The 22,825-nt window shown below is 37.6% G+C and overlaps 1 protein-coding gene across 2 annotated transcripts in view; it reads left to right on the top strand.

Annotated features, from left to right (window-relative positions):
* VPS50 (VPS50 subunit of EARP/GARPII complex) overlaps positions 1-22,206 on the top strand; it is a 99,281-nt gene extending 77,075 nt beyond the window's left edge. For both annotated transcript variants that reach the window (XM_052802102.1, XM_052802112.1), the window contains 6 exons: positions 12,317-12,465; positions 13,584-13,680; positions 13,826-13,984; positions 16,338-16,459; positions 19,818-20,007; positions 21,452-22,206. In XM_052802102.1, coding sequence (XP_052658062.1) covers positions 12,317-12,465; positions 13,584-13,680; positions 13,826-13,984; positions 16,338-16,459; positions 19,818-20,007; positions 21,452-21,571 — 837 coding nt within the window. In that variant the 3' untranslated portion in view covers positions 21,572-22,206. The remainder of the gene's footprint in view (positions 1-12,316; positions 12,466-13,583; positions 13,681-13,825; positions 13,985-16,337; positions 16,460-19,817; positions 20,008-21,451) is intronic.
* Positions 22,207-22,825: the final 619 nt, after the last annotated feature.

Here is a 22,825-nt window from a genome sequence, read left to right as displayed (position 1 = left end):
AAGTGGTATACTAAGTCCTTTGTTAAGTCATTTCTGAATTGTGGGGAATTTTCCCTGATGTATTTTATAGACTATAACCCATTGGTCACTTCATGAGTTATTTTCAAAATGTGAAAAGTAAATATGCTGCTTGTGTCACACCGGTAGTAGATTACTGTCCTTTACATCACATTACAAAGGGTAAACAGGAGACTTCAGATAGATTTTGTGGATTCAACTGAGCAGCAGAGTTTATAAAGAAATATTGTTAAGAACTATGCAAAAATGGAGATTTGAAGTTCTTTTTTTCCACCTAAATATAAACCCCTTGAAACATTATGAAGATGTTTCCTAAGAGTATCATAAATGGCTTGTGTAGTAGTTAATACCCCGGATGCTGCAGGGAGGATTTATTTTCTAAAGTCTTGTACCTTAGAAAGAAGTAGAAGACAGATGCTCTACTCTGACTTTCACAAGGATTTGGCACTCCATAAAATTGTACTTTTTGCCTTTTTCATTCCTTGAAGTATTATATTGAATCCTAAAACTGTTCTTTCAGTCGAGCTTCATAAAGGGTTTTGGGGCCATTTCTTATAGAGTCAGTAGAGGGAGCATAAGATAACTAATAACCCCAGGCCTCTACAAAATAGAAGAAGGCTGGCCATATTGATATTCATCTCAAAGGCAGTGTATTCAAAAAGAAAAAATAATGCTAGGAAGATCTTGCAAATGAATCAGTTAAAGATAATGGAAAAATGGCAAGTTATGGAATGAATTTTTTAAACTTACTCTGTAGTCACAGTTCCTGACAGTGCTTTACAGCCTTGAATTTTTTTCATGAGTCAAAATAATTTTTGAAAAATCATTTCTAGGAGTAAATTGGAAGAATAATAGCCCTTCTTTTTCTTCCTCGGTCATTTAACGGTGCTGTTACAGATAATGTTAGTGTCAATTGAAATTAATAGCTATGTTCTAGGTAAGATTTGAAAGGAGGAAGAAATCTTAGCTAACTGCTATTAACTTAAAGGCATTCCATGAGGTTTATTAATATCTTATGAACTTAGGCTGGTCTTAAACTATAAATGGAAATTTTTTTACTTTTTGATTCATGAGGAAGAAAATGTCTTCTGGGTATTTTTATTGTTTGCTTATTTTTAAGAGTCTGTGAAAGTAGAGATTAATCTTTACTGTGTCATAAAATGGGTATTTCTCATGATTGTATGGACTGTTCTGGACTGCTGTCAAAATTCTGCTCTCTTATCTTAGATTATTGTAAATTGCTTTCTGAAAATATTCATGTTTGTGTTGTGGGGTTCAGTCTCATGGCCTGTTGGGAATTTTTTTTTTTTGCATTGTCTTCTATTCATGGTAACTTTATTAAGGGCTATAATTTCTGTTGCATTTCAGTTCCTTATGGCAGCATCTTTCAATATTTTATTTTCATAAAGATAGTTGGAATCTGATAGTTCTAAATCTGTGACTAAGGCTCTGCCAGAATTTCATGTAGATCAGAATAGTTCCTCTAAGCTGTCAGTGCCTGTGAAGGTTGAGCTCTATGATCTATGTTAAGATTCTTTAGTAGTTTAGACTGGATCATTCCTAGCTTTCTTCTTGGACTTTGTCCGTTCCTTTTTTGAGATACCAAGTGGATGAAGGCCTATTTACTCTATATTTCTTGTTAGGAGTTAGAGGAATAATTGGAGGATTTAAAGGCCATCTTCTCCTGCTTTTTGTAGACTTTTTGTAGTTTCTGTTTGTGATTGAATTAATGCTATCTTTTTAGGATACTACTTTTATTATTATTCAGCTGAATTTTAAGCTTCCTTTGTGAAGAAAAAAGCAAAGTGGAAGGGGGGGTGTTCCACTTCTGGCAAGGTAAAGCTGAGCTGCACTTAAAGTTCTTTCTTGCATCTTTGTAACATCTTCAGTGTGAAGAGCATGGAGGTCGATTGGAGGCATTCCCTGTAGCTCCTTATGGAGCTGCTCTATTAAGTTTATATTTCCCTATTATTACAGTGCAAGAAGTGTCTGCCCTTTGAATATGTACTGTACTTACAGTATACTGATCATAATTGAGAAAGAAGTACTGTCCTGGTTTTCATTTGGACCCGCTTAGAGACAAAGAGTTGGGTTTCTGACTCACGGCCACTGAGGAAAAAGGCTGCAGCAATTTAAAGTGTTTCCTCTCCTTTTCCCCGCATCCCTCCTCATGCATTGCATACCCCCTACTTCTGCTGGAGGGTCCTTGTCCCCTCTAGGCAGTATTCAACTATAGCTGAATCACATCTCCACTCTTTCACAATCTAATACTTCATAGCAAAGCCAGCTGTGCTTTATAAACTGCAGCAAGTCCCCCTGCAGTTTAGATTAATGTTTTAGACTGTGAACAGGAAATAGCTGAGATATGAACATGTGTTCAGTCATGTTAACTCCACCCCAGGGCAATAATGTGACACCTTATCTGTGATACGTATTATTCAATGTCGGTATGCTGCTCCTACACTGATACAATAGTAAAATTATAGTAAACAAAAGAACCTTACCATTTCAGTTGGAAGTAAAAGTGCCCCTCCTCCTCGTATTTATGATACAAAACCATATTTGTAATTTGGATGGGGTTTTTTTGATTTGGATGTTCTGTATGATGACAATAATGAAGTGACTTTTATGATGACAATGATGAAGGGACTTAACTCTTTACAAGATTGAGCGAGTATGTTCTTTAGGTGCTACTGCTTTAAATATGCTTCCTATTTAAAACTGTTATAAATATGCCAGTAATGAGGTTTTGTCCAGCTATGGCTTTTGTTAATCTCTGCACTGCTAATACTGATACTGGTTTAAGTATGGTCTGAAATTTCTTTTGATACATAAATGAAATAGTTTTAGTTAAGAAGAAATAAAAGGGGCCTACCAATTAGTGAAACTGTCTTTATTTGCTTTCTTATAGTAAGTTATGTGGAAGTGTGTTGGGAGCATACAGCGATTGAGTAACCAGTTTTCTGTGTCTAAGCTACTTGTCTTTGCCTTAAGGAAATACTTGTAGGCTAACTCAAAAGTATAAAAAAATACAAGCACTTTGTGTTTTATGGTGGTTTTGAGGATTCCCGAGAAGGCGAACACACACACACACTGACTATAAGGGGAAAAAGCAAGCGTTTATTAACTACAGATGTGCGTTATGCTAAGGGTATCTTGTAAAGCAAATTAACATACCGACCCGAGGACTGTGAGGAAGATGGACCATCTGTACATTCTTGTGCCGTCTTGCGCCGCGAGCTCAGCCCAGCAATCGGTAGGTGTCAGCTTTACATGAGCGTCCCCACGGAGGCAACGGTGGCCTCGCCATACACCAGCCCGATGCTCTTCGGAAAAATCCCGGTATTTATACATTTGCGGAGGAATGGGTTTCAGCACATGTGGCCAGCGGGTGCCAAAACACGCCTCGATTGTAACATAGGGAGCCTATGACGCATGCGCTCGCTGGCCAGGCGCGCTGCACGAGCCATAGCCACCCTGTCTATTGGTTCATGGGCTTTGTACATGCGGCATATTGTCATCAACCAGCAGTCACGCGCCAATCATGCACACAGCTGTGCTGTGCAACAGCCTGCTGCCCATCTTCCCCCAGTATTGCTCAGCTCTCTTATCTCCGTGGTCAGCATTCCAAGCAACAGGCAACAAACCATCCATTTTCTGTGCTGACTGCGTTTTCCTCGGCTATCTACCTCTCCCCCAGTGTTCATCCACGGACCAAAATCCCATCTTTTAACCCATCCGTATACACTTTGCGTATTTGTTTTAAAGTTGATTAGGGTGCACTTTCATTTCTGAGAGGTAAGAGAACAATATGACTTTCAAAAATTTGTACTGAACTTCATATGTGTATCTGAACTTCATGTTCAGGCCTTTCCACAGCTAGTATAAAGTAACTTCAGTATAGATTTCAGCTGTGCAGGAGCTTCAGAGCTAATAATTTGGATCCTCCAGAAATAGCACCCTACAAGCTGTGTTTGCTTCATACCAGCAGGATGTATTAAAAGGAAAACACAGAGAGAGAAGAGTGAAAAGGGGGGGAAGAAGTGCTTTTGTTTCAGCCTCACTTAAAATGCTAAGGTGCAGTTTTGATTAGGCCAAACACATTGAAACAAGTGCCTGTTTCTGAGCTGCCTATGTCTCCTCACTGACAGTTCCCCTGAGTGGGATATATAGAGATACCTACACTCATTCGGTCCTTGTGTTTGTCATTTCTAACAGGAATGTGTTTTTGCAACAGTAACGATGTTCGTATTAGTCCACTGAGACCAGTAAGCCCCCAAGTAGGTACAAGGCATCAATCAGATTGATGTGATCTATGATAATTGGTGATTCGGAAGGGAAATTTCTACTTCTGATTCCTTGCTTTATCTGTCTCTAAGCAGCTTCCTTATCTTCACAAAACGTAACTTAGTCATGGTACTGCCATTACCTAGATGTTGTTTTTGAATGTCTTGTGTGTGTGCAAATAGCTGCCTTGAGTGATACTGCTGCCTCCAAAAGTGAGATTTTGGGGGCAAATAACCATGGAATACTCATAAATATTTAATTGCAAACTGGCTTGCTCAAGTAAAACTGAGATTTAGAATGAAGTTTGTTAGAGTTATTGTGCCTTACAGCAGTACAAAATAGATCACTGCAGTAAAGTATATAAGCATTGCAATGCAATGTGTAGAAGAGTAGATGGAAGGAATCACTGGTATAAAGAAGTATTGGTTAATGTATTTTTGATTCTGTCTACTTTAGCTTTTGGGCTCTTCCCCCATAAAGTATATATCTTTTGGCAGAGACAGTAGGTTAGAGATTGATGGTGCAGAGATGTAAAATGTAGATTTTTCAGCTGTACAAATAAGATAAGGAATAATGGGAGGAACAGTTTTTTTTCTTTATGCCTGACTTTCCAACCCATTTTGGCTTTGACCCTTTGATGCTGTGGAATGGTAGGGTTCGGTTATACTCGTCTCAGTTCTGGAACCAAGCGATACAGTTTTACTTAAAATGTCACAGCACAGTCCTGCATTACTTAGTGTGGATATGTACCCTGTTACGTCCTGGTCTGGCATACCAGTGGCAAGCTCTGGGGAGTCTAGACTGTGGAATTTGTTACTTGACATGGCAGTGCCTAGCACAGGATGCTGCTCCTAAACAACATAGCTAAGCTCCTCGCTGAAATGGTAGCTGTGAGCAGTGATTCTTGGTGAGGTTTCGTTTGGCCAAAGATAAATTCTGCAACTTTTACAATCCTGTCTTGGTATCCTGCTCCTTCAAAGAAAAAAAAAAAAGGCCTAAAAAAAAAAAAAAAAGAAAATATGACAATTTGTGGGGTTTTTTCTTCCTTTCTTTGAAAAGATTTGTACCACATACATAATGACAATGTTTAAGGTGTTGCTTGTCAAGGGAAGAGAACTCTGTGTATACCAAAGAAAGTTCTGACATGACAAGCACTTTCAAAATATGCTAGGACTTCTGCAGCTGTTTTGCTTCCTCACATTATTCATTTAGAGCTCTTCATATAACTTTTTTCTGTTTGTTTGACTATTACCCAAGTAGACTGGAATGATTTACTGAGTTTTCTAGCTTATTTCTTTGAACAAATTTTCTGGGTTTGGCAATTGCTTTGTCTTTCTTTGGGCAGTCACTGAGCCGTCTCATTTTAGTCACTTCAGATTCTTCTTGCTGGGCACCCAAAACTTGGGCTGATTCCTAGTCCCAGAGGAGTTCAGGTGACTGCAGAGTTGCAGCTACTCCTGCAGTTGCACCTGGGAACCAGCAGTAGCTCCTCCTGAAAATTTTTCTTTGGATAAGAAACATGCTGCAGTAAAAATGTGTGTGACTGGACCAGATTGGCTTCGTAAAGCAGTGGTTCAGGTTCCCAAGGGTGTGGCAGTGGGCGTGCTTTTTTGCGGAGGCTCGTTTGATATTTATTTTTTAAAGCATAGTTAATGACTCATTTTCTCAGTTGTCTATCAGCACACAGTGATTCCTGATAGAGGCCTTGTTGCGTTAGGTTATACAAGATAGTAAATAAACTTGCTAACTTTGGATCATTTTTTATGCAAAAAGTCTGCTGTTTAACTTTGAACACTAAGAAATAAATGAAATACAAAGATCCCAGAAGTTTCTATGCAAATTTTATTGAAGTCTGTTACTGAAGTCAGTGGGACTGACCCTACCGAGGTTTGGGACATGCTTGTTTTGTGACAAGGAGCATGGAGGATCCACACTCTGAAATTGGAAATGTCATGCCTACCGCAAGGCAATGCTGATCAGCTCAGCCCTGGGGCTGGTGCGTAGTGTGTGCATTGTAAGCGTTGGCAAGCTTGGGGATCCCTTGCATGGCACTTCATAGTACTGTAAAGGTATCACTTGCCTGCAAAGGATTGTAAATAAATAGCAAATTAATAGCATGGTTTCTCAAGATGGTTTGCTGTTTGGTTTTTAATGATCTGCTGTCTTAAAGTGTGTTGAGTGGTGATCATTGTAGTAGCTTACATTGTTTACGTTTGATTTCGTTTCCTAAGGGCTGAGTCAAGATTACCTGCTTTGTAAGCTTTGTGCCCCTCAGCAAGAAAATACTAATCTTTCAACTTAAAACATCACAGGAGTATTGAAAAGTACCATTTTTAAACCTTAACACATTTCCATCATATTCAAAAAGTACTGTTACCTCGAATGCAGTGTGCTTTTACAATTGGCTTTACCTGTCATTTTCAACATCAAGTTTCTTTCTTCTAATAAAAAATTCTTGTATATTGGAGTTAGTTGAGCTGTTTTCAGACAGCCTTTGAATACAATAAGGGGTTATGCTTTCTTTGATCAGTGTTTATTTTCTTGTACTCTGTGCTCAGGATATTACAGAAACTATCAGTTACAGTTTCATAACGAGAGATGATAGAGCTATCCTGTCTTGGGTAAACATCTGGGGTCAGTCTGCTTTTCCTTCTCCCATCAGCGCACATCAAGTTCTTGGTAACAGTGTTGGTATGCCAGAGCTGCTGTAGGCTGTTTGACTGCCAGAACCTTTTCAGATAGTCTGATTTTTTTCCATGCCTTTCAAACACCACTTATTCCTTCAAGATCAGGATTTTTTCAGTAGCATTTAGAGGTATTGCCATTTTCTCATAGCAGAATCAAACCTAAAATTGTTCCTATTGTGTATGTATATTAAATCAGAACAATTCTACAGCTAAAGTCTTGCGCAAAAAGTATTAGGACAGGAGAAACTCAGTTTTGAAAGATTATTGGTTATTAGTGTAACCTGCAGAACTTTGTGTACTGGGAACAAGTTGTGGGGTTTACTGTTTTTTGTTTAAAGTTAGTGAAAGTGGATGATTGTAATTAACTGTCAACTATCTCCACCATAAATAGCAGATAATAAGTTATTTTGGTCATAAGTTCTGTTGGATAACTGAAATAAATACATGTTTTTGAGCTTATGATGAGATCAGGCCCCTTAAAAATGTCTTTCTTGCAAATTGCATGTCAAACCTTTGACTTACATAATTAGCTTAGGTAGTTTATACTTCTGATTTAGGTAATTAGTTTATCATCTCTTCTTCCTACTAAGATGGAAGGCTTAACAGAGGTTTGCCGCTGGGTTCAGCCAAACTATTGAAATGAAAATGTTCTCTTGTTACAGAAGACATTTTTTGGAAGAAGAGATTGAAGGAGAGGCTTGTTCCTTACAAAGATAGATTTATTTATTTTATTCTTCCTATTCATTAAAGAATTTCTTCTTGGGAGTAAACAGGTAAATGCTAAAGTAAAATACCCAACAATTAATCAAACAGTATCATGCTCACACTTATTTGATACCTGTTATTTGCTAATACATGCCATTCTGTTGTAAAAATGCATTCCAGATGAAGTTTAATTCAAAGATAAATACCGCATAAAGATACTTCCCAAAGCACACGCTATAGCTCATACTACTGTTACTAGCAACCCTTAAACAGGTAAAGAAGTCATAAGCCTGCTTTACCTCTTCTGTATCCTGATATTTTCAGGCCTTTATAGCAAAGCAGCTTTTATAAATAATTGCTAGTTGTTGTATGCCAATCGTATGTAGCACAGAAAACTTGTTCTTTTCCTGTGACAGTATGAGGGGGTTAGACTAAGACTAGAGAAAACTGAATAGATAAGACCCGCTGTAAGGTGTCTGCACGGAATGCTGGTGTACTTGCTACAGTTGATTTGGTTATTGTTCAGGTAAGTTTGGTGCTTTTTTTAAATCACTGTTTGGCAAGGAAGGGGAAAAGTATCTTGTAGTTTGCATCAGTTCCATGTGTACCTTGAAATTATTTTATTGAATCTGTATTTTGCCCAGTTTGCTTACAAGGATGTTATATGGGCTGTAATATACCTTGGATATATCACAATTCTGCTCTATCAGCAAGGCCTGCTACTCTGACACAGAGAAAAGCTAAGCAAGTTTGTTCTGCTTTGGTATTGCTCTCTGCACACTTGATGCTGGGTGCTACAATATGTTCTCAGTGTAACTTGACATTTCTTGAAATTAAAGTTGGGCTAGCTGTTATTTAATTTCCTGGCTTCTACTCTCCTCCTCTTCCTCCTCCTTCTCCTCCTCCTCTTGAGATTGGCGTCATTCACCCACTTTCATTTTTACAGGCCTTTACCTGTTCTCCATTCTGCTCAAAGGGACTCTCTGACAACAGAGATTGTCTTGCAGATTTTGTAAAATTACTGGAAGGGTTAGCTTTAACAAGTCCAGTCCATTGCAAAACATCTGATTTCTTTAAATAGTCTGTAGCCTTTTTTCCTGTTCCAGCCTGTATGTTTTGCCCCTTTGTTGCTGCTTTCAGTAATTTGATTGTTTCTGTTAATGAAGGCTGGAAGAAAAAACACATGCATCACTGAAGCCCTTTCAGAATGTTCTTGTGCTTTTCTTGGGGATTGGCACACTGTCTGTTTCCTTGGGTGTCCTTTTGCTATCAACATGCTTTTGCAGTGCCTGCTTTTTAGAACAAGTTAGGAGAATGAAATGCTCATACTGTGTTTGCCCTGTATATTTGAACCAGACTTTGACTCCCTGGTTGAACCCTAGCATATCTTTGACTTAGCCAGTTGTTACATGTACATTTTGTGTCTTCAAGTGCAACACAATTTTGGCATTTAAAAGGTTCACAAGATATTTACCTTCATGGGAAACAGTTGGGTAGAAATGTATCTCAATACTGAAGTGACAGGTGACTTTGAAGTGCGATAAATATGAAATTAAGTCTTTATAATATTTGGTTTTTTACATAATTTGTAATTAGTCTTTGAAAGAAACAAAGATACTTAAATCTTTACCACTGATAGTCTTCCCCCAGCTCTGTGGCTCACTGTCTCTCCTAAGAATAAAGAATTGGTTGGTGGGCTGTGGGTTTGGGTTTTTATCATGTTTAAACATTTCAAAGTTTCTCATTTTTTGGGTTTGGTTTATTTGAGAATGACATGAAGTGAAAAAGAAAAAGATAAGGCAGATAAAGAGTGGATTTTGATAGTTAATCAATGGTGTCTTTGGCTCAGTTAATATTTTTAGAAAATTGACTGTTATATGCCTAGATGATTAGATGTTATTGCCTGTGTGCATTATACCTGTAGATGTACTGGGTACGTATCTTCAGAACTGCCTGAAAGAGGTTACATGAGTTTTTTAGCAAATATCCAGGCCTTTTGGCTTTCTTATCCATTCTGATAGACTCAGCAGAATGCAGACTTCACGGTATTGTGAAATACCTGGCCAGTTTAATTGCATATTTATCTGGCTGAACATGAACATAGATCAGAGCAAAGAAAAAATTCATTTTTCAAATAACATAGTGATGTGGCTAGCCTTTATAATCGTTCCCATGCTCAGTGCAACTGTATCTGATAGCATTTACCATAAGCTTCTTTTAGTAGTTTTATCTTCTGCTCATTGATCTATTTCTGTGAGATCTTTTAGCGCTACAAATGATGTGTTGATGGTATTGCTCAGTCAGCAGTCTTTGCTTTTAATGTCAGAATTTCTGTGGGGATCCTTCAAGGCTCCCTGCTTTATCCGCTTTCTGCTTCTGTAACCTATTACAAAATTATTTTTAGAAGTCTGAAGATACTTTCCTCACCTTTGATAGTGAGAACTCCGCTTTCCCAGCCTGTGCTTTGTTCCATCTGCTGTAGACCATTTTTATGTTTGTGTTTGACGTCTTTGGGAGACACAGAACTGAAAGAGCCTTTCTGATTTAGCAAATCCACCTCCCTGTTGCCTTGGGCTCCATCACAGGAGGCATCTGTCAACTAAAATCCAAGATAGTTAAAGTGGAACTTGTGATGTTCTTGTTCCTCCACACTTCAAACCATTTTAAACAGCTTGGACACTATTATCTTCCCAGTTGGCTTATATTCTTAATGTCACTTTTGGCTTTCATCCAAGCAGTAAACACATTCTGGTGCTGCATTGTCTATAGCAGCAAAGTTTTGAACTTTCTGCTCATTCTGTATCACTCAAATTCTTACACAAGTCCTTACACATTTTGACATAATCAATTTTCACCTGCCCTGTCCTTAATTGCTGTAGTATAACCATAATGGGTCTGTCAGATATTTTGCTACCAGAATAACTTCCCTCTTGTTTTTCCCCTTTTCACCTGATCATCTGTGCAGTACCTTTTCTCTTGGCTTTTCAAGATCTACAATGCATATTCTTCCTTGTCTCAATCCTGATATTTAGAATGAGCTAGACCACCACTTGGTTCCATCAATGTTTCTAGTGCTCACTGCTGTCCTTTTCTTTGTAGGCAAAACTGTCTGAAAAACGTGCGAATAGCAATTATTCTATTTCATGTCACTCCTCACAGTTGTTCTCTGCTGTGAAGCCTAGAAGAAACTCCTGGTGACTGTTGTGCTCAACTTGAGTCTATTTTTCTTCATCCTGCTCCTGATTCTTTAGTTATTTCACTGCAATTGCCTCTCAATTTATTTCTATCTCCAGTTGGAAAAAAACCCCACAAACTGCAAAGCTGCTTTATTTATTATCATGTTTTTGGCTTCATCTTTGGCCAGTTTTAAAGCAATCTGAGAATTACGCTAATCTGTTTTTGAGTCTAACCATAAATGTCATGTTTAAGCATTATTGTTGTCATATTGGTTGTGTGTTCATACATTGCTTGTGGCTTTACAGCAGACATGTTGTGCAGCTGATCTTGCTTTTGAAGAAATTAACTTTTACCACTACTTTGTCACTGTGTTATTGACCAAATTTATTTTCATTCCATACAAACAGGCTGATTTGTTGTAGCACCTGTCTGGCCACAGAGTTTCTATCCCCAGGGTCATGGAAGGCTCTTACTTAAAAAATCAGTGCCATATCATGCCTATCTTCTTTATCTGTTCTGGGTTCTATATCACCTTTGCTTTGTAGCATTTCTCATATTTTTATAGCCTGTGTAAAGCACTAAGCATGGTATGAGTAATTAATCTAAAGCCAGAACTACATTTATGTTTTCATGTCCTGATATGGTTTTGGCAAATAGCTAAGCTTCAGGGGGTGTCCATTTATATACCTACTTAGACCAATATGATAGCTCTGGGAATTTCTTCCTTCTGTGATTCCTCTTCTAGCTGTAACTGGTACTTACGTTCCTCAAATGTAAAGGTGGGGGTTTTCCCTCTTTTTTTTTTTTTTTTCCCTCTTCCTTTCCCCCCTCTTCCTTTCCCCTCTCTTTCTCTCTTTTTTTTTTAAATTTTGCAACAGGGCACTGGTCTAACCTGTTTCTTATTACAGATTCTTTTCCTGTGCTGTGAATATTTCCTTGCTTTCTACAATCAAGATGTCTGCAGGATAGACATTTTCATGGAATGATGACTTGTTTAAAAACATCATTTGTATTTTCCTTAAATTAGCTGCAGTTCCCATAAGCAGTAAAGCCCATGCATAAGTAGTATTCCTTTGGTTTGTCTCCTTATTTGGTTGCTGTCAGATTGAAGATACTATCTGCAAGAGTGAGAAGTCAGTCTCCCAGTAGGGAGTTGGCTAAAGCCTGCATGGGTGTTAAGGTGTAGTAAGAAGGTTTTTTTCTGGCCCTTTTTTTTTTTTCCTGAGATGGATATTGATCTATGTGATATGATTTTTTTCACCTATTTGAACACCACACTGTTGAAATAGAAAACTCTACAGTTGTCTTTTGATTCAGGCTTGATTTGAATTACACTTTAGAATTAAAAACATTCCTTCCTCTTACCTGTCATCTGAAACTGCTCAGCTGGAGCCATTCACGCTGTTTTTGTGGTTTTTCAGTTGTTTAATTCTTTGTTTTAGGAGGTCTCTGCTGATCCCACAGGAACCCTCACAGCTGCTGAAGAGAGAAAGGAGAAGGTGCCAAGCCCACATCTCAGTCATCTCGTAGTTCTGACATCTGGCAATTCGCTGTATGGTTTGGCAGAGAGAGTGGTGGCCACAGAATCCTTGTAGGTTGTTTACTGTACACTGCATTTTGTGGTCACTGGAAGCTATGGATTGTTTAAGAGATTGTGTTTACAATCCAAAACCTTCTTGAGAGGTCAAAAATTCCTACCTATCAATGTGATTTTAAATATGAGTGGTAGAGGTAATTTATTAATTAAAGGTAGTAGGGCCTAACCATCTGGTCTAACCACCCGCAAGCACAAGCAATGAAATTTTACTGCAGCTGGTCCAGTAATTTGTGACAGTACAAGGAAAATCTAACAGGAAAAAAGTTTAAAATTAAAGAGGCTAATGGGAGTATTTAATCCATATGGTTCATTTAAACCTTATATTAAGTACTCAGATGGTGATGGCTGAGACTCAAAACTGCTTAGTTCATATTGGTTTGGCTTGGATTGCAATGTTCTTTGCAATGGGTGGAAGTATACCTGTGAAGAAGAGATTATTATGAGCAAGTAACACAAAACTTAGGAAGTGTTTTTTATTTGGTCAGAATAATAGTAAGAGTTAGGTAGAAATTACTCTTTTCCCCACACAAAATGACACTTAAAGATTAGAAGTTGATTTTTAAAATGTATTTTCAAATGAGCTTTTTTTTTTTTTTGCATTCATTTATGCTTAGTTAGAAATGTATTTCTTCATTATGTTGTTATTAACAAATCCTACCCCTGAGAAAGAATTTGATCTCATATTCTGTCTTTGAAAGATTCACTAGTATATAAGTAATTAGGAATATTATTTTGGAATTTTGATATGGATTTATTAATATTAATGTTGACTGCCCTGCAGTATGGAAATTATGGGACACATCCACTGACTTTACTAGACCTTGGATCAGACTTTTGCAGTGTATCCTGAGTAAAATAGAAATATGAATTGTTGATATTCAAGCCTTATTCTCTATTCAAGCATTTTCTTGTTTGCAATCATATTTTAAAATTGTCAGAATTGAGAATGCTTGTTGATATGCTGTCATGAAACTGATATGGTTCTTCTCAGGACTAAATTTTCCAAGGTTACGTATCGTTATTGCCAAATATGTCAACTGTAGAGTAAAAGTTGTACAGAGACATGCCAAATGTTGCATTTAGTTCATAGTAAATTTTCTTTGCTTTCAAAGGGTATTTCTGGCTGAGCAGTTTGAGTTTCTTCAGCCTCATCTTGATGCGGTGATGCCAGCTGCCAAGAAACCTTTTCTTCAGCAGTTCTATTCTCAGGTCAGAATTGTAATTCACAGCTGATTTTTAAACAGAAGATTTGAAACTTGTATAATATGGTGCAAATGCTTGTACATCATAGTTATATATTGCTCTTATTAGCCAGAAGTTTAGTGAATTGAATTTTATTTGTATTCTGTTTCAGACAGTGTCAACTGCCAGTGAACTACGTAAACCAGTTTATTGGATTGTTGCTGCTAAAGCCATCGATTATGAACAAATGCTGCTTCTCATGGCTAATGTGAAATGGGATGTGAAGGAAATCATGTCACAACACAATATATATGTAGATGCTCTTTTAAAGGTGAATACTTTCTGGGAAATGGTGTGCTACAGTTTATATAAATGTTAAATTACAGTAATACTTCACTAAAACTGTTAAAGTAGCATGGTTAGAGCAGTACAGCATCCTGACAAATGGTAAGTTCTTATAAGGAGATCTGTCCAGAATTTTCATTATTCTTGCTGCTAGCAGATTGTTTTCCGTGATGTTTTTTTCACTACATGGTGGGTGAAAGTGACCACAGAAGTTTAATGAGTTTCATGTCTAAGTCTTGAATGGTGGATACATGTGTAGTAAACAGAGTACTATTGAGGAAAATCCAGTGGTGTGAGATAGTGGATTTTTTTAACAAAAGCTATTTGCTGTTCTGCATAATTTTAGCGGTTGTCTTTGAGATGTATGGTAGGGTCTATAGGTCAAACCAGCACTGATAATGATTGTGCACTTTCTAATTGAAGTTGCTATATTAAGAAGTTAACATTTGAAAAGGAAGGTAAAAGGGAAGTTATTCATACAACTTCTCAATTGCATTCAGTTGAAGTAGTTCTACAATTGCTGTGTGTTACGGCATATAGAACCAGTTCTTGGGAGAATCCTGCTCTCATCCTTTTATATATGCCTAAATGGTGTTTCTGAAATCTTTAGAAGGAAGTTCTGGCAGTGGTAGAATTACACTAATTCTTACAGAGAAACTGAAAATTTTATTTTAAAGATATGTGCAGTATGTATCACAAAAAAAGTTATACATCTGTGCTGAATAACAGTTTTGATTACACCTTTGTACTTTGTAGCTGTTCTCTGCTAAAAAAAAAATCAGCGCAAAGAAGGGAGAATCTGATAAAGGATATATCATTGCACTGAATTTGACTGAATCTTTGTGACTACCCTTCTTTATGCTGCCATGGCTTTTTGAAATCAGTTTGTACTTACAACATTTGGTCTCTGCAGTAGAACTTTTTTATTTTCTGAGTGTGCAACTGCTGATGAATTTACTTCAGGACAATCAGGGCTAATACCATTTAAAACCACTTCTGGCCTCTACATTATATAGGTAGTAAGAGTTGCTACAGCAGCTTTTAGATTACTGCTAAGCAGTTAGTGTTTTGCTGCGTACCCTGGGACTCCCAGAGTGTCAGATGCAAGCACAATGTTTAAAGTAATAACCAAGTACTTTAAGCCACGTGCACGCATATGCAAAATTCTATATTCAGCCGTAGTATGTATGGAAGCAGATAAAATGGGGAAAGAAGATTGTTCAAGAAATTCATTAACACTGAGCATTAGGCATCCTCATCTTCAGAAGAGTGAGTTGTATGCATGACTCCTTCCTCTTGCCAAATTCCTCTTTCAGAAAATTTGTGTTAAACACCAATTATTTGGTCAGATACTAGGTTAAATTGGTTACTGAGATTCCCTTTTGATTTTCTTCACTTACTGAATTTTTGATGGGGGGGGGAAGGGGGGGGGAAGAGGAAAAAACCACCTAGATTAACAGCCTTGGAATGAAAGCACTTTGTTGGACAAGTAGGGTCTTAATAGGCTGCAGTACAAACTGCTTTTGCTGTTACACAAAGCAGTTCATTATCAGTCTGCTTTATATTTAAGTCATTTCATACTTTTTTTAAATGATAGAGGTGTTAGTCACAGCAAACTTCACAAAATCTTTGTAACAGTAATTGCTTTCAGTTATGACTGGCTTGTCACTCATAGTAACAGCTCAAATCTATCCAGGCCATTGATGTTTTAGGTGGAAATAGGTGCCTTCCCTCAACCTGAATTGTTAGCTAGTTTTGCAGTATGCTCCTAAACTGTTAATTTGAACTCTTTTCAGTGGGTGCTCTCAGCTCTTTTTAAAGCACCAGGGAACTGTCTACTCTGAAAGTTTGAAGAATGAAAAGTGGTTACAAGATTTCTGAGCTTCTCTTTGAAAGCTGGTGGGGCAGGTATTCAGAGGGTTAAAGAGATCATCACTGGATTTTCTTAATTGGCTGTATATTGTCTTAAAAAAAGTTATGATGAGTTTAGGGAGTGAGGCAATGAAAATGCTGTTTTAAGGATTAGCTACTTGGTTAATTTTCAGAGGTGTCAGTTTTGCAGAGAACTGGACCTCTGGGGAACAGAGCAGTATTTCCTTTTAAAAAAAAAATTACTAAGGTAAATGTAAATGATATACTAGAAAGTGGTGTGCTTTCTACGTTACACATTAAGCTTCTCTCTGCAGTCTGTGCCTATTAAGATTCTCTGCTTTGCTCTTATTTTTCAGTATTCCCTTTCATATGGATTTCTAATTCTTTGTTGTTGTTGTTGTTGCTAGGGATGTATAGAGTATGATCCCTTTATTCTAAAGGAATAATGATTTTTCGTATTTCATCAGGAATTTGAAGAATTTAACAGAAGGTTGAACGAGGTGTCTAAGAGAGTCCGTATTCCACTGCCTGTCTCCAACATCCTTTGGGAGCACTGCATACGCTTGGCCAATAGAACTCTCGTGGAAGGGTAAGTAGTTCATGAAAGTCTTGCTTTTGGGTAAATATGTCTGTAATAACAACTTCTACTTTATGGAATTAAAAGTTCTAATTTTGTAGTGCTGTGGTAAGCTCTTGGGCTTTTGGGGAGCCTAAAAAATATCAGGGCTTAACATAGTCTTTAGCAGTTGTTTCATGGAGTCTGGTACAGCATTAAGCCTAAAGGGGATGGTCTTGTAGCTAGATCCTGCTGAAGAATGACATTGAGTGTTTTAATGAAGCATTCAAAACAACATAGTTCTCTTTCAAAGAAACTTTGTCTGAAAATTATCATTTCCCGACAAAGCAAAGAAGGTGGTTAATTGTCAACATCTCTGTGGTGATGCCATTTGTCTTTGCCGGGAAGATGGATTTGTCAACCCCAGCAGTTATCTGAGAGTAGCCATGGAGCAGGATTTTTCCAAATTCATCAGGAACAGAGAGGTGTCTTTGTTGTCTTGGTCAATAGAGGCTCAAGCACCTTAGTCGGGAGCTGCTACACCTTGCTCTTCTCTCCCTCTTAATCAGTGTCCCAGTCTTTTCAGAGCCAATATTGTAGCCTGAGTATTGTAGTCTTTTCATCCACTGCATTTATTTTTGTGTTCTTGTCCCCTAGCTACATATGTCCAGGCTCTCATCACAACTTCTTCTGCATCATAGAATATGTGCTGTCTTCCACTCCTTCTACATATGTTTCCTTATTTCTTTCCTGGTTATCTTCACCCTGTGCATTCCCTACTACCTATTTTACTTCTTTTGATCCCACTCTCCTGCTGTCTGCTCTAATTTAGGACCTCAACGACATCCTTCTTCTCCGAGTGTTAGCTGTCTGTTGAGGATCATCAGCTTCCACTGCTTCCATCAAGCCATCATTTTTAAACTCATGTCTGTTTCTTTTCATGCAATCATCCTTTCGCAGTCTCTTGAGAGATCACTTTCATCTTCAGGGAGACTAAATCCAGCCATGACCTCCCTCTGGCTTCTCAATTCTTTCATGTGACATATGACCTATACAACTATCTTTTCTTTTTGAAATTTTATTTTCCACTTATCATGCCTCAAATCAAAAGAAGTGGAACAAAAGCATCTTTCTTCTCCTCCCCTTGTCCCCCTTTCCTTTCAAGTGGATAACACCATCAGTCACTATCAACTTCCTCTGCCTCAACCCTTGTGCCTGTTTTGGACTTGTTTCTTTTTCTTACTTCACAATCTTACTCATCTTTTGTGACTTCAGTGTTCACAAACCACTTAATTCTTAGCTCTGAAGATCATCACTCATATGTCTTGCTCCACGCTGCAGTTTTGGTTCACACTTGTGACTTACCATAAGACTTTCACCTAAGCATTTCACTGACTGGTCAGAGTGGACTGGGAATACCTTGCTGATATGATTTGTCCTGTGCCTTTTCTTAGAGTGTAAAGAATGCTCATTATCATCTCCCAAATACCTGCCAGTAATTTCTCATTCTTGCTCAGTTCTTTTTTTCTCACATATCTCATAGTTTCTTTTGACACTGGGGAAAGGGAAGGAGGGTATTCTGAACAGCTGACTCTCTGAATACCTTCATAACTTCTTTCACCTCTGAATTCCATGAAGGTACAGAATTAAAAGCCATGAAGGAGGTTTCTCCTCCAGTCAGCCAGTCAACTGAAATTGCTTTCATCAAGCTCTTTGCTGAGTGAAGAATCATCTCCAGTACAGTCAGCCATATCCTTCTTTAAATTTTACCCTGCCCTATCTCCTAGCTCTATGTTGTCTCCTGTTTCCCATCTGGCTTCTTGAAGTGCTTCAGTATGTCCTGTTGAGAATCACTGTCCAATCTTCTATGGAGCTGCAGAGGGCTTGTGCCTTGGTCCCCTCTCTTTTTGCCTCTGTTATTTCTGCATTCTGCAAATTCTTTCTGTGTATTAACTGTAAGGGTGCAATTTCTTCTCATTCTTAACCTTGCTGTGTATCCAGTTTCCAGCTGCATGTTTCTGCTGCCTCCTTTGCATCAGACCTAATAATCTAGAGACTGTATAATAATAAGGATCAATTTCATGAACCAATGGAAGACTGACCTTTCTTTAAATTTAGTACAAGGGAAGAGTGGAAACAGTGGAACAGGATTGTCACTTGTGGCAGCAGCCTGAGGGTAGGCTGGGTTGTCTATTAAGACACTGTGCCCCAGACCAAAGCTTTTTTATTCCCTGTACACAGCTGAAATTGGTACTGTTAGGGGCATTGCAGTGTCATTGCCTTTGATCTTGACAAATGCAATTTCTTATCCTGCAAAGATCGTTTTCCTCATTGGTTGCCTATCCCCCCACTGTAATCCTTCCTGCTATTACCCTGCCCTAATAGGAGAGAAAGGAAGAAAATGATAATGATAATGATAATAATAATAATAAAAGAATTGGAATATACAAAACAAGTGATGCACAATGCAATTGCTCACCACTTGCTGGCCGATGCCCAGTTAGTCCCCGAGCAGCGATCTGCCCCCTGCCCCCTGGCTCAACTCCCCCCAGTTTATATACTGGACATGACATCACATGGTATGGAATATCCCTTTGGCCACTTTGGGTCAGCTGCCCTGGCTGTGTCCCCTCCCAACTTCTTGTGCCCCTCCAGCCTTCTTGCTGGCTGGGCACGAGAAGCTGAAAAATCCTTGACTTAGTCTAAACACTACTTGGCAACAACTGAAAACATCAGTGTGTTATCAACATTCTTCTCATACTCAACCCAAAACATAGCACTATACCAGCTCCTAGAAAGAAAATTAACTCTATCCCAGCCAAAACCAGGACATACTCTCACTAAAACATTGAACCTCTCACAGAGATTAGCGAGTGCTGCCACTCTATTCTCTGGTTGGTGTGGGTGTTTTTGAACAAACAGCTTTGTGCCTTTCTCTGATGCTGCCACTGTTGGTTCAGCAAGCTCCTGGTGACCATTCCTAAAGCTGCCACGTTACCTTTCAGACTTCAGTGGTCATGATCACTTGACTAAAGCCACTGTCTAGTGTGCTGATTGACATTGATTTAATTTCCTTTAACCCATTTCTAGTAAGTTGTTCAATGTAGGATTTTTAGTGGCTTTTGGTGGGGGTGTGGGGGAGTGGTAGCGGGTTTTTTAAGTATCACTGGTTACTATGGGGTTCTGTTCTGAGTGGGGCTAAAACATATTATAATAATGCAAATAAAACTCTGCATCAGACATCCTAAGAGGAGTTCTTGTCTGCTTTTAACTTAAACCCATAATTGTTTTCCTCCCCAATGTTTGAAGGACTAAGTTAAACAACTTTGAGAAGTACAATTCATTTTTATTTCCTTCTAATTTTTACTTTCCACTGTGTTCCTCTTTTCAGTTATGCCAATGTAAAGAAGTGCAGCAATGAAGGACGTGCCTTGATGCAACTGGACTTTCAACAATTCTTAATGAAACTAGAAAAGTTAACAGACATTAGGCCTATTCCAGATAAAGAATTTGTGGAGACCTACATTAAAGCATACTACCTAACAGAAAATGACATGGAACGCTGGATAAAAGAACATAGGGTAAGAGTTAAATTTGCATTCTTTTAGTATCTATCAGGAAAATTCACCATGATTACAGAATCATGCTAGCAACTATAAATGATCAATGCTTCTATGTGTTAAAAATGAATATATGCATATATATGTATATATTCATTTATTATAGTCAAATCTATGCAGTATAAATATAAATGTGTGTGTGCACGTATATGTTCATTATATTTATTATCATATGAAGTTAATATGTGTTTGTACTGATTCAACATCTGATGACTGGGAAGGATGAATAAGCCAATCACATCTACCTACTGTATCAAAAACTGTAGGGAACTAGAGCAAAGTGAAGTTGAAAACATATGTGTGCTGTTCAGAATAAGCCATAGTGCACAACTCGATCATCAAGAAGTGCAGTTTGAAATCACACCATGAAGTTTTACTTTGCCTTTAGCAGTAGATTGCTTAAACTAAGTTGTAAGGCACGATGGGTAAGAGTAATTGCTTTTTCTTCTGTCATTTAATAATACAAATCAGGATCAACATTGCTCTCTGAGATAAGTCTTCATTTGTGTTTTGAAAACATTTAGCATGCTTTCATGATAGCATAACCTAACAGTTAGAACAAGACTGTGTAAATAATAGTCATATGCTATTGGAGCTGCCCATTGTTGAAGTGAAAAGTCTTTTAAAATGGAGCACTTTAAAATCTGTATTTTCGGATTACTTTAAATCCCACTAGAAATGGATGAAAGAAATATGTCTTTAATAATCATTTTCCTTGTTTTACCTGGAGCCACAAGAGAGATTGTGAGCTGTTGTTTGGTGACCTACATGGAAAAACTCTTGTTTAAACCTACTGGTGGAAGCTATATTTTGGATACTGTTAGGTACAAAGGTAGTACTGGCAAATGTGGTGTTTTCACAGGTGTTAAGAATTCTTGACTTAACATTTTTGCCATTTTTTTCCTCCTTTATCATGTACTGAAATTAACATTGTTTGGAGACCCTGTAGACAGAAGTATTTAGAATCTTATTGGAAATGAGAAGTCAAAATAAAAAAGATCATCAGCTTTTGTCACAGTTTGTTTAGAAAAATGTTTTTGTGTTAAAAGCTTATCCCATTTGCATATACATTTCCCACCACACCTCCCAAAGAATGGAAAATACATTAAAAGTTGATTTATATACATACATATTCACAGAATTACTTTCTGTGAACTCAGTCCAACATTACTACAGTTGTAAGCATTTTCCATTATAATCTGCCATGTAGCAAATTACAGTTTTGTCCTCTGCCTTAGCTATGAAAACTATCCAGACCTGACTTAACTACCACTTTAAATCTCCCTTGTGTGCTGACTGCTTCTATCAGTTGAAAAGTCCACAGTGTGTATGTCTGCACTTTTAAATTTTCTGTCTTTGTCTGGTGTTTTATTCTGCCATAACATGATCTGCTTTTATTTGCCAGGAATATTCCACTAAGCAGTTGACCAATCTGGTGAATGTTTGTCTGGGCTCCCATATCAACAAAAAGGCAAGACAAAAGCTGCTAGCTGCTATTGACGACATAGACAGGCCTAAAAGATAACTGGAGAAAGCTACTTTCCTTGTGACTTGTACCTTTTTCTGTTCACATGAAGCATGCAGACAAATCTCTCATGGACTGACAACATTCTCTTAAAAAACATCGTGCATGACCTTTCTTACAAGCATTGGAGACACTCTGAATGGCATAATGTTCTAAAATATGACTTTTCTAATCTGCAGAATTCTTTTCTGTTGTATTTCTTTCTTTTTTTTTTTTTGTTACTTGCCCTTAGTAAAGGGCCACTGTTTGTGTATCATTGGTGAGCTGTATATTTTGCAAAACTGTATACTGTAAGTAAAATCAAAATCGGAGAGAAACACATTGGCTTAATATATAGTTGATGCTCTTTTTTAATAAAAGGGCTACTTGAAAATATGACTTCTTTCCTCCCTGCTTTCACCCTCAGAAATTGTGCTTTATTATGGACTAGTGTAAAATGAAAGGAAATGTACAGTATTTGATTGATCTATCTTGCATGTGGATTAAGAGTGCAGATCAACTAAATACTCTCATGTTAAAGCCTCTCATCTTCATATGTATTTAAAAATGTCTGTTTATTTCAGAATTAATCTAGTCATATCAAAATTATTGACTTCAGATTAATAGAAGGTAATAAATACTGTACACTAATATGATTTCTTTGGGAGACTTTTTTCCTAATTCAACAATGCAAAATGTCATTTACAATAGAAATTAGTACTGTTCCTTTCATATTACCTCCCTTTTGTCCCTCTGCCAGTCTTCCTGGTTCCGAAGCCATAGTGCCAGAGAATGGGAATAATGTTTTTTGGCCGAAGTTTTGGATTGATAAGAAGATAATCTTAATATTTCCCACTCTGCTGTAGACACCCCGAGTGATCCTGAGCAAAGCAAAATTGCTTGGCTGCGTATTTGTCCTAGAAATCGATTTGTCAGAGCATCACTGATTCCACTGAAGTTTTCAGATTTGTCTTTGTTTTTCAGTATGTAAAGTTTTAGATTTTTTTTTTTAATTACATAATAAACTTTTTGCAGTGCTCTCAGACCTTTTAAAAGGGAATATGCTAGCTAACAGGTAAAATAATTTACATAAGCTACAGTCCACTAATGTATACAACATGGTAAATTCTCAGTTTCAGGTTCATACTTACCATTGTACTTTTAATTCAAACATGGGAGAGTCAGGACTTACTGAACGACAGCAGTACTTAGTGACAGAAAATTGCCCTGTAGAATCATTATAATTGCTCTTTTCTGTAGCTTAATTTCCTCTTC

Source organism: Harpia harpyja, chromosome 1 (assembly GCF_026419915.1).
Source record: "Harpia harpyja isolate bHarHar1 chromosome 1, bHarHar1 primary haplotype, whole genome shotgun sequence".
Classification (NCBI taxonomy): Eukaryota; Metazoa; Chordata; class Aves; order Accipitriformes; family Accipitridae; genus Harpia; species Harpia harpyja.
Note: the sequence above shows the minus strand (reverse complement) of the source record. Positions and strands in the feature narration are given on the sequence as shown.